Below are 13,507 nucleotides of genomic sequence, written 5' to 3' on the forward strand. Positions count from 1 at the left end.
GGACACACTTGTTTAATAAATAGCTAATAACTTTTAATAACTTTTATATGATTTCATCAATTTTAAGCATTTCATATATAAAAAAGCCTTGAAAAAAGTTTTCTCAACTATTTTACATTTGCCAACATTAGCCATGAAATTAGATAATAATTAATTTTAAAGAATATTCAAATAATTTTAAGAAAATGTGTGTCAAATTATCTAAAAAATTGGATTATTGGGGCACTTGTTATCTACTTTATAAAAGAATTAATTAAACAATAAATGTAAGAAATCTATATATAATAGAAAAAATAGACAAACAAATAGAAAACATTTGAATCGACAAATTCCTATTATATATTAAATTTACTTATCATTTGAAAACAGAGTCAACGCAACAAATAGTTTGTGATGACGTTTATCATTGAAATACATGCTCTTAACGATCTGTCTATTCCGGGCACCGACTATACAGTTGTGGTGCACACGACTCACAATCGGCTTTTAAACCATACGCTTAAACTTTTGTTGAAGAGTTTGAGGCCCTGTGTGTTGTTAACAAGCGATTGGCTTCAAAAGTATTTTTCAGATATCAAAAGTTGATAACAAAATTTATTTAAAGAATTTTTATAAGTTATAGTAAAAAACCAATTTTATAATATATAAAGAAATTGAAAATCAAAAATTTTGATTTGGAAAACATGTCGAGCGGACAGCATATCAATTTGAAACTCATGAGAGGAGACTCCACTTCCTGGGGATTCCGACTTCAGGGAGGAAAGGATTATGCGTTACCACTGTCTGTGGTCAAGGTTTGCACACTTTATTTTTTTAATATTTTTAAAAATATCAATTAATAATATATTAGATCTTAATATATAATATATTTTTTAAATTTGAATTTTATATAAATGAAATTTGATAGTTATATCTAAAATCAAAGTTTTTGTTTTGATCTAATATGATGTAAGCATTTATTATTAGCATAAACAATAGATTGCATATTTTTAGATTCTCTATAAAAATGTTATTCAGTATTGTATATATATATACAGTATATAACTGTTCTAAAACATTGTAAATCATGATACAACAAAAAAATTTATTAGAAATTAAATTTAAAACCAAATTAGTTTAACATAATTATTATTAATTTTATTAATTATTAACATTTTAATAAATAACAGTGATCTGCTAGTTTAAGCAAATAAACATTTTAAGCACAACTATTTTGAATTAAAAACAAATGATTTTATGTAAAATTAGATAAAATATGGCAAATATGCGAAACACCTGTACTTTAGTGTAATAAATATCAAAATTTTGTTACTGAGAGCAACAAAAAATTTTGTGTTAAAAAAGTTGTATATTATGTTTGATTAAAAAACCCACGAATTTTGTATAAAATTTATTTATTATGTTTTACGGAGTGTTGTAAAGTCATGCCTTAATATTTGGCACTTATTATTAAATGAACTTAAAATTGAATGTCATATGAGATTAAAAATGTTAATAATTTTATTTAACATATACTACTAATTGTCATTTAATACTATATTATTCAAATTTCTCAACAACAACAACAAAAAATATATAAAATAAAAAAAGTTTATTTTTGCTTAAATGATTATTTTTAAGGATAATAATAATATTAGTTTTAATAATAATAATAAAAAAATAGTCAAAACATACTGTCAAAAAAATGTAGACTAAATTTTAAAAGTCAACACAGTATTGCTCTCTCCCACCCCATAAAAATGTATGAAATAAAATAAAACGTGTTATTTACAAAAATATTTTAATGTATTAACAAATTAAATGTGAATAATTATAGTAAAAATTAAGATAAAAACTACAATATTATAGCTATTTTTCAACTAAAAGTGTAAAACAAACAAATAAAAATGCATTCTTCATATTAAGCAACTGTTCAACTTATGAAACCAAATGTGCGTTTAAATGATTTTTCAAATGTAAAAGTAATGCAATTTTTTATATATACACCAAAATTAAAAGTTTTGTAAACGAAATATATTGTGTGTTGTTTTTGCTTTAATAGATTCTGCTATAGTAAGCACTATTAGCTTTTGAATCTAAAAACAGTGTTTAATATAACTGTTGAGTATATGTTTGAATAGCAATCATTTGGCAAACATTATAATATGTGTTGAGTCCTGTTACCATCTTTGGCATCCCAGAGCACACCCTCTTGACTACTGGTGCTATACATACAAGTATAACAAATACTGCATTTTACTTTATTATGTGAAATCATACATAAAATGTTAGGAAAAGTCTTCTCAAATTTTTCTGTTGATTTCCAATCGCATCATCTCTTAGATAGACTTTATTATCTTTTTTACAAAACTATATTTTAAGGAAGTTTGAGTTTATTGAGTAAAACTTTTCAAACATACAATAACCTCTTTAATACTTAAATTGATAATCTCTTTTTGGAGTACAACTCAACTCCTAAATCAAATGTTGGCAAAAACTTCACAATAGTTTATTTTAATAAATTATTAGAGCAATAATATTGATATTATTTATAATAAATTAAATTATTTTATTATATTATTCAAATCAGGTAAATCCAAATAGTTTGGCGGCTCAGGCAGGTCTACAAATTGGAGATATCATTATTAAGATTAGTGGTACAAATGCTGAAGATATAAGACATAAAGAGGCTCAGGAAGCCATATATAATGCGGGGAACTATCTCGAGCTTACTATCCAACGGTTAGACCATATATCATAAATAAATTATTATAAAATAACATATAATCATAATTTTAGAGGAGATATAAACATATGGAAACCGCAAGTGACACCCGTCGGTAATATGAATCCCGGACAGACCACATATACAAAGACATCATTACAAAAGCCACAACAGGTTTGATTACATCTGACAATTGATTTTATTCAAATATTTTTCATAATATAATAAATCTTTACATTTAATTCACAAGACTTCACAGCATATCGGAAGTGAACACAATGTAAATGCAAAACCATTTACCGGAGCGACGATCCCGTCATTAGTACACAAGCAGTACAACTCACCCGTCAATCTATACTCAGAGAAAAACATCGCCGAAACTCTTGAAGCTCATACTGAAGTACTGACTTCAGGTGCCAAAGGGTTTGTATTAATAACTGTTTATATAATATATTGTCATTTGGTTTACACAAACATTTCAAATAAATATGTTTTATAGTATAAACTTCATGAGACCCGACGCCCCCATCAACAAGGAGTCTGCTGTATATCAGATGGTTCACGACGAAGAAATAAGAAAAGCTAAGGGTATGTCATATATAAACAGTCAATCAATTATATTTTGAAATATGCTTTTCAATCATAGCTCGTATAAGATATTTACAGTAAAGATATAAATATATTTTCAAATTGATGAACAATGAGTTAAAAAACTCTAGGCTTTAGAGATAAATAAATCACAAAATTAAATGACTGAACGCTTATTGAAATAAAAAAAAATGCAAAACTACTTTCAATTTGAAATTTCTGTGCGGTTTTAAAGACAAAAAAAAATAACAAATTTGTTGACAAAATGCAATTATAGATAACTAAAGGGTTACAGAACTTAATTGTGATATCATTTGTGAAATAGATTTGCAATTTTGTTAATTTATTTTTTTAGTGAATCGTCGTTAATGAGGCTAATATTTTATTTTAACACTTTATCTGCAAAAAAATGTTTAGAGATTTTGTTTATGCAATAATAGGATTCATACAATTTTATTTTTATATGATAACCTGGTAGACATTAATTCAGTTATATAATACTATTACAATATAAACAATACACGCATTTATATTCAAATTAAACATAAAGCCTATAATATTTTAAATGTGTTTATATTTTTATTAAAATGACATTAATTTATGCCATCATTTGGCGAATTTCCATTTGTTTGCATTAGTATTAATTTGTAGATCACTTATAAATTTGTTACTACTTTATTATGTGTCAAAATTATATATATATATTATTTTAATATAATTTTATATCATAAAATTTGTTTATAATAATGTCATTCAACTTTTACTTTTATTTTATAGTTTTTTAAAATTATGATAATATCATTCAAAAAACATTACAATAATAATTTTCATAAATAAAGTATTGTCACTTAATACACTATTAATAGGAAAATAAATTTATAAACAAACAAATACATTAAGTTAAAATACTAATAACTTTTTTATAATAGCAAACTATATAACAAACAAAAATTATAAATTTGTCTTTTATTTTTATTATTTTTAAAAAATATTGTTTTAAAATCAATACTTTATAGTAAATTTATAGTATAGTAAAACTATATTATTAATAAGTATTAAATTAAAGAACTATTAATTTATTAATTTATAATATATTAATATATAAGAAAATTAGTTTAAACTTTTTATAATTTTTTAAAACAAAATAAAATAAAGTTGAATAGTTAAAAAATAAAATTTAAATCTATTTTATCTCTGTTTTATATCACTGAAAAAGACAAAATAAATAATAGTTTCAACACTTAATTAATATATGAAATACTAATTCTGTTGTGATTTATGTGAACAACAAATGTTTCGCTGTTTTACAAATATAGTATTTTTCAAATTTATTTAAATATTATATAAAAATAGATAAAATGATTATTTATTAAATTTAAAAAAAAAATATTGAATGATATTAGTAAATGATAAATATCCTATAATATATTAAATTACTATAAATATAAAATTTCTAATTCTATTCAATTTCTATTCAAATTCAATTCAAATCAATATTCAATAAACAGTAAAATGACAAATAAAATTTGTAAATCTTATCAATTTATTAATACATTTATAGGAGAGCCGTCAGTTTCACCGGATATAAGAAATACAAATCAGTCACATACTATGACCCGACACGTTGAAGCACCGGTAGACAGGCCGGCATCGGAAAGACAAGAAAAGGCCAATCAAAATATATGTGCTGAATGTGAACGCCTTATTGTGTCGGTATCTTTTAATTACAGTATATAAAGTATATATATATATATATATATATATAGAAATTTAAACCAATTGATAATTTTCATTTTACTTCACTTTTATATATTTATAAAATTAATAATTTAATTATTGGTGAATATAGGGGTGTATTTGTTAGGATCAAAGACAAGTCACTTCATGCCGAATGCTTCAGATGTGCCACTTGTGGGACATCATTGAAAAATGTTGGATACTATTCAATCAATGATAAACTTTATTGCGATATTCACGCAAAACAAATGGCATCACTTATGAAACCAAACGGTGGTATTTCTCCCGTTCCTGTAAACAATCAGTACGTTATATCAGATAAATTTACAATAAAATATATTGACAATCATTTGTGTTATGTTTGTCCGCCACTTAAAGAATTAATACTTTAAGCGCCAATTTAGCAAAAGCAACGATTAGCCAACAATATAGTCAACCGCAGAGTCAACCGCAGAGTCAACCATACAGTCAACCGCAAAGTCAACCATACAGTCAACCGCAGAGTCAACCATACAGTCAACCACAGAGTCAAACCCAGAGTCAGCCCTCAAATATTGGTGCCGTGCCTTATCAAGTATGTATCCGTATATTTATATAATATAATTCTTATTAATTTTTAAAAATAATTATATTAAACTTAAATAATGTATACTGTTTTATGAGCTTTTACTAATAATATTATTCTAATGTAATTCTAAACTTTTAAATCAAATTAAATCAAACAAAAACTGTATATTATGTTTAACATATGATGAATGATAACTAGAAATAACCAATTAATTGTAAATTAATATTTATATTTATATTACAATTTAAAATTTTCTCTCTCTTTCTTTCTTTCTCTCACTTTTAAACCCATCTATCAGAGTACTGAAGGAATGCATCAATTGAACTCTTCCTCGAGTTCTCAATACAGCAAAGTTATTCCCTCTGCGACTCCAAAGCCAGTGGTACTTAAATTTTTTAGAAATAACTTTATCTTTAAATTTTTATCTTCAAATATAATAATAATTTTACAAAAACAATTAGTATTGTTTTAATTATTATTAACAAATTCTTGTTATGATATATTATTATAGTATAATTCAGTACCATTTTATGGCAATTCATACGGCCATCAAAACAATACTGCGAGTGATTCTTACCGTCCCTTTACAGGTATGTCTTCAATGTGTAAATTAATGTAATAATACTTTCAATAATAACTGCACTCTTTATCTGTTACTTGATATATGTGTCCACCATTACATTAATCTGACACTATGTCCGCATATTTACATCGATCCCCTGTCAGGTCGTCCCAAATTCCAATGGCCTCCACCTACACAATCATTTGATCCATCAGGTGATAGTAATCCCTCCCATTCCTATAGATATAACACAACTGATAATTTAGGCCCACCTTTGAGGGAAAATCCAGTTCGTAGAGAAAGACCAAAATCAATGGGGGATTATTCCTCTTCATCCCAATACTCTGCACAACCACTCTATACCTCCTTATCGGACGACCGTCAAAGAGCTTCAAATTTTACGTCTTTTCCCCCAAACGGCACCCCCTCTATAGCTACTTACGCCACTAGCTTTACACAGCACTCAACTACACAGCAAACCAAAGCACCGCCGACTGCTGCACCTAAACCACAATTTAATGCTCAAAATTGGACATCAGGGTCGACATACGCGTCGTCTATAATTCCTGGTCCGGGACAGTCAACTATACCCGGGTCACGACCAGCACCCAGACGTGGAAGAGGTCTATTAAAATCAGCCATTACTGGAACCAGTATTCCCATATGTGGCACATGTGGATCACCCATTCGGTAGCCGTAAAAATGTTTCAAACATTAATTATTTGACTAACTATTCAATACAATCAGCGGTCCCTTTATAGTTGCCCTCAACAAGGCTTGGTGTCCGCACCACTTCACCTGTGCTAATGCTCGATGCAATCGATCCCTTGAAGACATTGGTTTTGTTGAAGAACAGGGAAAGCTTTACTGCGAGAACTGCTATGAGGCATATCTGGCACCCATTTGCTCCAAATGTGGACAAAGAATTAAAGAGGTATTAATTAATCAATAAATTTGGACACAATTTTGCTAACAAAGTAAATCAATGTCTAGGACTGTCTGAATGCATTGGAAAAGCAGTGGCACCCGGAGTGCTTCAGTTGCGCCTATTGTAAGCGTCCGTTTGGCAACAGTTGCTTCTACTTAGAGGAAGGTTTGCCCTATTGTGAGAAAGACTGGAATGAACTCTTCACCACTAAGTGTGTCAGCTGTGGGTTTGCCATCGAAGCCGGCGACCGATGGGTTGAGGCACTGAACCAGAACTATCACTCCAATTGTTTTATGTGTACCATTTGCCACAAGAACTTAGAGGGACAGAGCTTTTACGCCAAAGGAGGTCGTCCTTACTGTAAATCTCACGCCCGATAAAACTAAATCAATAATTAGCAAAAACGTCGATATATTATCAATGATTTTGATGGTCACTTCAAATCAACTGACAATTTTGGTCTCCAAAATAGTCGTTTGTTTAATGAAATTATATTTAAATGAAATAAAATAATTCAAAAATATTAATAATAATATTATTATTATTAACTATTATATAAAAACATTTACTATTTAGTGTTGATTTGTTTTTAGTTCAATAAATGCTATTAATTAAAGTTAATTACAATTATAATTATTTTCTAAATATATTTTTTGAAATACATTATTACTGTCTTAAGAAATATGACTAAATTGTGACTCAATTGGGTTGTGGCCATCGCTTCAATAAGACATTTAACTGGTCTTTCTTAAGCTTTGTCTCACCGGGAATGGGAACCGAGGAGTTCACCAAATCATTCTTCAGTTTTCTCTCGTCCTAATCATTCAAATAATAATTAATATCAAATATTTGGCAACAATTTGCAAAAACATTAACATTATATCAAGATATGCCAAAAACAGACCACAAATTTGTTGTAACAATTTTGAAAGGCATTGATCTGTGGTTCGCATCTGATTTGGTCGAACTCGTTGTCCTTAAAACAGCTCAACATATCCATCATCTGCTGTATACACACCACGTCTATAATGTCACGCAAAACAACATTATAATGACATCAACGGTGTGTTATCATCTGATGTCAGATTACACATCAAATCAAATCAGACTACAAACCGGAGCTAAGTTTGGTTCCTGAGGTCACTTCGTTTCTTAAGACTAATGGTTTGTCGGCTTTAAATCTGGTCACAGGTCGGGCTGGTCTTCGGCCGTTTCGCATCCATTTGTTCCAATAGTTAACTCTTGTTAATTGCATTATCTATGAAAACCCAAACTGATTATCACCCAAATTGTCACTAAAAATACACAGATTTTCGACAACAACTTTCAACAGTAAATGTTTTGTGTGTTTGAAGACAATAAGCATTCAAATCATATAAACAGTCAATTGTTTCAAACACTCACCACATCTCACGTAAAGCAATACAAACTCAACACAAACAACAAAATACTCAAACATTTTGTTTATTTCATAGATCTTTAAAAAAAACATTTAATTATTTTTTAAAAAAAACTTTAAAAATATTTTATTATTTTTATATTTAAATTGATTTAAAATTAACATAAACTTAATATTTATTATCAATATTTACTTAATAATTTTAAAGCACATTTAAAAACACAAATTATTATTATAATTCAATTATTTTGTATTATATTTCAAACATTTCACTTAAACTTTTTGTTGTTTTATTTGAAGAGTTGAATAAATAAACAGATGTTTATAGCATTTGTTATAATAATTAGTAATTGATTTAATAATTGTGAAAAATTTTAACGATAAAAATCAATTGATTTAACTGTCAATTAAAGTAAAGTATTGTTTGATTAGTGTTTGAATAGACAATCACTGATAGAGTGATGTATTGAATGCAATGAATGCCTAATAATAATGAGATTAAAGGCTTTACTAATACTTCCAATCATTAGTTTAATTGGTTTATCACTAAGTCTTCAATTCTTGTGTTCATTACTTCTGCAAATTGTTGTCAAAAGGTTAGGCACCGGGAAATCGGCCACTAGTGGTGACCAGTCAGAGGAGGACAACACCGTGATGTGGAAGTGCCGTAAATGTCAAAAACCAGTCTATTTTGGTATGTATTGGACAGACATTTGGTGCGATTATCAGGAGATCATGGCTTTTGATTTGATTGAAAACCCAATCAAATACAACACTTAATTCAATATAAATAATATAATGTTATTTCAAATATGTTTTTATATTAATATATTAAAAGCTGAGAGGAAGTGCTCGTTAGGCTATGACTGGCATCCGGAGTGTCTGACGTGTCACGAGTGCGGTAAACGCCTGAATCCGGGACAACACGCGGAGGTCAGTCATCCCAATTGGGTTTTATTTATTATAATTTATAAATTTATCATTTGTTTAGCACAAAAGCATACCTTACTGTTATATTCCCTGTTATGGCGCTCTCTTCGGTCCACAACTCTATGGTTTGTCATTAAAAACCATATTTTTCAACAATTATGTCATTCATGTCATACTTCTTACGTCAATCCAATTCAGGTCACGGCTCTCGTGTTGAATCGCATTCAAGTTTTGGTCAAAAGAGTCGTTTAGATAGTGATCCGATGTCTGAAAAGTTTTTAGAAAATAAAGTTAAAGAATATAATCAATATTTTGATGGAAAAGGAAATAACATTCAGTATCGGGAAAGAAATGGTAAACTTATATTAGAGGGATCTGTTAGGATATATTGGGATGTATCCAATGTTATACAACTAAAAGAAGACAATGACGACAGAGTATTCATTAGAAGACAAAGTTATTATAATACTCGAAAAAGTTCTGCCAAAAGCTCTTTAGACGACAGCCCTAGTGTTTCATCGACATCAACGAGTCCAGAGTCGAGTAAACAGTCGAGTCCTACAAGTGATTGTTCATCCAGTGTTGACAGTCCTGATCATACTGTTCGACAATATCGAACACTTCCTCTTCGGGGTTCAGAAAGTGCCAAAATGTTGAAAGAAGAGTTGCGAAGAACCAGTAAAAGTTTTGACGACGAATATGTTCAACAAATATTTGACGCAAAAGATAAACAAAATTCTGCTAAAGACTTAGAGACGACAAATACAAATGATGAAGTAGTTCTGAGAAGAACCTGTAATTTGAGAAGATCTCGGGCCAGATTGAGACGACGGTGCTCTATAAATGGACATTTCTATAATAGAGAGGTAATCACTGAGAAATATCTTTTACGGTAATATAATATGTGTGTATTAACTGTTATATAAACAACTCCATAGACAAGCCATTTTACTCCCGCCCACGGATCAATTACCAGTGTTTTTATATCTAGTCTTCTAAACGCACCCGAAGTTATCAATATGTTATTGGATAAGTTTAAAGTTACCAATAAAGCCGAAGATTTTTCTTTGTTTGTTCTCAGAGATAATGGAGGTTTGTATTACACAAAAAAAAACAAATAGTTTGGAAATTAATTAAATTTTTAATAAACTTTAAAGAATGTCGTCGACTGCATGACAATGAATTTCCACTAATTGTTAGAGTAATGTTAGGACCAAATGAATCGGCGGCTAAAGTATTCATATTCAACAAAAATAAAAACGAAATATCAAGTGAGGTATGTTGTCGTTGTCTGTTATTTGATAATCAATAATATATTGTTTATTATTATTATTACCGATACTGTAATTCAATTGATTTGTTTGCATTCATAGGTAGCCCAGTATTTGTGTCTAACGAATGCTGAATTACAAATGTTTCTCAAGAAGTTTGAAGAGGAAGAGATACGAGAGATCAACAAAATTAAGAAAAAGTTTTTATCGATTAAGACTTGGATTAAATTGAGAATTAAAGAAATCGAAGAAAATACTTAACAAAAGACTATCAAAAATAAAAACAAAAAAATGTTTTCGATTTCATTTGACATGAATTCATCTCAATTACAACATATAACTACTGTATAACAACATTATTGACATTATATTTAGTGAAGAATCTATTGAACAAATTTATATATTAGTGTGAAATTTGCGAAAATTGTTGAATTATTATAACAAATGTTGTTTAATGTGTTGATCACAAAATATATTGTTTGAATCATTCAATAATTGTATCGACAATATTGCCATATATTTTTAAATTGTATATTAATTTATATAAATTTAACAAATAGTTAACAACTAATACTTAATATTTATACAAACAATGATTATTATTTTTTATAGTAATAAAATCATATATTGAATATCATATTTATTTTATAAAGTAATTGTAATAAATATTAAATTAAATTGTTGTATAAATTTTTATAAAGTTTAGGTAAAGTAACAAATATTTGACACAAAAATGTCAATCACTTGAATGCAGACGTTATTGATATTGAATAGACATTTAAAACGCTTTGCAAACGCATTGGAGAAAAGCATTGCATTTAAAGACAACACATAAACACATGTGTTTGCAAATCACATAACTATTTGACCACAAAATTATCACCAAAACAGATCCACATTACAGTTATCACTAATTTATTTAATTTGTTGTATCAGTTGACAAACAAAAATGAGTTCAGAAGAAGATGTCAAACCCAATGTGACCAATGAATTGGAGACAAAAATTATTCAACAAATTGAGGTATTTTTCGGTTACAATATTGACCACAATATTGACCACAATTTGCATCTAATTGTGATTATCTATATCTTTATAATTTATAATAGTATTACTTTTCCGACATAAACCTCAGTAAAGACAAGTTTATGAAAGATTTGTTGAACAAAGACGACGGATGTAAGTAATGATCCGATAGTTTTGTGTCCAAATTATTATTGATGTCTTGAATTCAATAGGGGTTTCGTTTGAGATTTTGTTGACTTTTAAACGTCTTAAGTCGTTGACTGAAGACGTCAAAGTGATTATTCAATCGCTGAGAAAGTCTTCGACAAATTTGCTGCAAATCAGTGATTGCGAGACTAAATTGAGACGAAGTCTCGACAAACCTTTGCCTGAATTCAATGAACAATATATTGAAGAACTGAATGAACGGACACTTCATTTGAAAGGCTTTCCAACGGATAGCCAATTGGATGATATAATGGATTTCTGTAGAAAATATGGTTTTGTCGAAAATATTGAAATGAGACGGCATTTCAAATCAAGAAATTTTAAGGTTAGCTCTGATTATTGAAGACATTGAAGTATTGGTAACATTTGTAATGATATGTTTTGTTATATTGAAAAAAGGGCTGTATTTTAGTCATCTTTTCGACCAAAGAAGATGCAGAGAAGATATTATCAGCAGAAGAGGTTAAATATGGAGACAAAACTCTTCTGAAGGAAAACAAGTAATTACAATAAATTAATTAATTTTGATTTAAAAATAATTATTTTTTTTTAAATATATATCAGAATTAAATATTTGCAGCGAAAGAAAGAGTTCGTTGAACGGAAAAACAACAAATTGGCCAAAAAAGAGACGAAAACTGATGAGACAAACGATGATAATAAACCTAAAGTCGTGACAAATAGAGTGAAATATTCGGCGGCTGTTCTCAAACTTAAGGGACTCAACGAAAATACCAAATTTCAAGACATTAAAGGATTGTTTCAAAAGTATGGAAAAGTGGCGTACGTTGAGGATATCAATGAAGATAAAGAGGTTTGTTTTAGCATTGTTTGACATTTATTGATATTTCTTTTATTTTTATTATAAAATTTTATCTAAATTTTCTATACAGAGTTTAATCCGTTTTGATGAAGAAAATGGCGCAAAAATAGCTTTAGAAAAGGCAAAGATTACTGATTCTGATGAATCCTCTGATGTGACAAAAGTTGAGATCTGTGGTACTGCTGTTGTCGCTGAACTCCTTACCGGTGACGATGAAGTCAATTATTGGACTGAATTTGAGAAGAATAGAGCGTTAAGTAATCAAAAGAAGACTAATTTTAAGGGAAAGAAAGGAAAGAATATTTGGCAAAGTATGTCATTATTTGATTGATTTGTCATTTGATTGAATGTTTTATTCAAATAATTAACTTTATTTTGATTGTTAGGAAACAAAAAGAGAGGATATCAAGGATCAAGAGATTCAAATAATGGCAAACGTTTTAAGAATAACGATAATTAAGTAAATAATTTAAACAATTTAATTAATTTTTGAATTTCAAATCATTTTTTTCAAAACTGGTTTATGATTTGTTATGAGTTTACATTATAATTACTGAATCATAAACTGATTTAATAGTATATTTTCATAATCACATTATTTTATGTAAGTTTGTTTTTCATTGACTATATACTGTATTTGTTTTTACTGTATATTAATTGATACCTTATTTTAATTAATACTGTATTTAATAATTATAACAAAGATATTAATGGATATAAGTAATAATTTAAAATATAAAATATTTTGCTTAAAATAAATCAATGA

General features: G+C 28.2%; 4 protein-coding genes across 7 annotated transcripts; 3 read left to right on the forward strand and 1 right to left on the reverse strand.

Moving 5' to 3' along the window:
- The first annotated feature begins 505 nt into the window (after nucleotides 1-505).
- On the forward strand, nucleotides 506-7,509 carry LOC128965293 (PDZ and LIM domain protein Zasp-like). 4 transcript variants are annotated; one of them, XM_054311944.1, is made up of 14 exons: nucleotides 506-794; nucleotides 2,570-2,721; nucleotides 2,779-2,878; nucleotides 2,955-3,127; nucleotides 3,204-3,292; nucleotides 4,854-5,001; nucleotides 5,142-5,333; nucleotides 5,408-5,603; nucleotides 5,896-5,979; nucleotides 6,109-6,187; nucleotides 6,324-6,374; nucleotides 6,426-6,849; nucleotides 6,907-7,093; nucleotides 7,153-7,509. In XM_054311944.1, the coding sequence occupies exons 1-14, from the start codon at nucleotides 684-686 to the stop codon at nucleotides 7,465-7,467; spliced, it is 2,301 nt and encodes a 766-aa protein (XP_054167919.1). In that variant the 5' UTR covers nucleotides 506-683; the 3' UTR covers nucleotides 7,468-7,509. The 4 variants fall into 4 exon arrangements, with proteins under 4 accessions (XP_054167919.1, XP_054167918.1, XP_054167921.1 ...); XM_054311943.1 differs by having other exon boundaries at nucleotides 6,324-6,849; XM_054311946.1 differs by lacking the exon at nucleotides 6,324-6,374 and having other exon boundaries at nucleotides 6,594-6,849; nucleotides 7,153-7,508.
- Nucleotides 7,510-7,668: 159 nt separating this feature from the next.
- On the reverse strand, nucleotides 7,669-8,572 carry LOC128965440 (coiled-coil-helix-coiled-coil-helix domain-containing protein 1-like). Its single transcript, XM_054312137.1, has 3 exons — nucleotides 8,204-8,572; nucleotides 7,992-8,110; nucleotides 7,669-7,903 (listed from the first exon to the last, which is right to left on the reverse strand). The coding sequence occupies exons 1-3, from the start codon at nucleotides 8,340-8,342 to the stop codon at nucleotides 7,787-7,789; spliced, it is 375 nt and encodes a 124-aa protein (XP_054168112.1). The 5' UTR covers nucleotides 8,343-8,572; the 3' UTR covers nucleotides 7,669-7,786.
- Nucleotides 8,573-8,830: 258 nt separating this feature from the next.
- On the forward strand, nucleotides 8,831-11,045 carry LOC128965355 (ras association domain-containing protein 2-like). Its single transcript, XM_054312030.1, has 7 exons — nucleotides 8,831-9,180; nucleotides 9,325-9,419; nucleotides 9,478-9,541; nucleotides 9,615-10,282; nucleotides 10,355-10,508; nucleotides 10,574-10,692; nucleotides 10,790-11,045. Exons 1-7 carry the CDS (start codon nucleotides 8,979-8,981, stop codon nucleotides 10,946-10,948), a joined length of 1,461 nt encoding a protein of 486 aa, XP_054168005.1. The 5' UTR covers nucleotides 8,831-8,978; the 3' UTR covers nucleotides 10,949-11,045.
- A 398-nt stretch (nucleotides 11,046-11,443) lies between these two features.
- On the forward strand, nucleotides 11,444-13,275 carry LOC128965361 (lupus La protein homolog A-like). The gene is made up of 7 exons (XM_054312035.1): nucleotides 11,444-11,708; nucleotides 11,795-11,864; nucleotides 11,924-12,243; nucleotides 12,318-12,418; nucleotides 12,483-12,732; nucleotides 12,812-13,052; nucleotides 13,128-13,275. Exons 1-7 carry the CDS (start codon nucleotides 11,637-11,639, stop codon nucleotides 13,199-13,201), a joined length of 1,128 nt encoding a protein of 375 aa, XP_054168010.1. The 5' UTR covers nucleotides 11,444-11,636; the 3' UTR covers nucleotides 13,202-13,275.
- The last annotated feature ends 232 nt before the right edge of the window (nucleotides 13,276-13,507 follow it).

The sequence above is a fragment of the Oppia nitens genome, unplaced genomic scaffold (genome assembly GCF_028296485.1).
Source record: "Oppia nitens isolate AA-2021 unplaced genomic scaffold, nextdenovo-longstitch-racon4-pilon3 scaffold17_pilon_pilon_pilon, whole genome shotgun sequence".
NCBI lineage: Eukaryota > Metazoa > Arthropoda > Arachnida > Sarcoptiformes > Oppiidae > Oppia > Oppia nitens.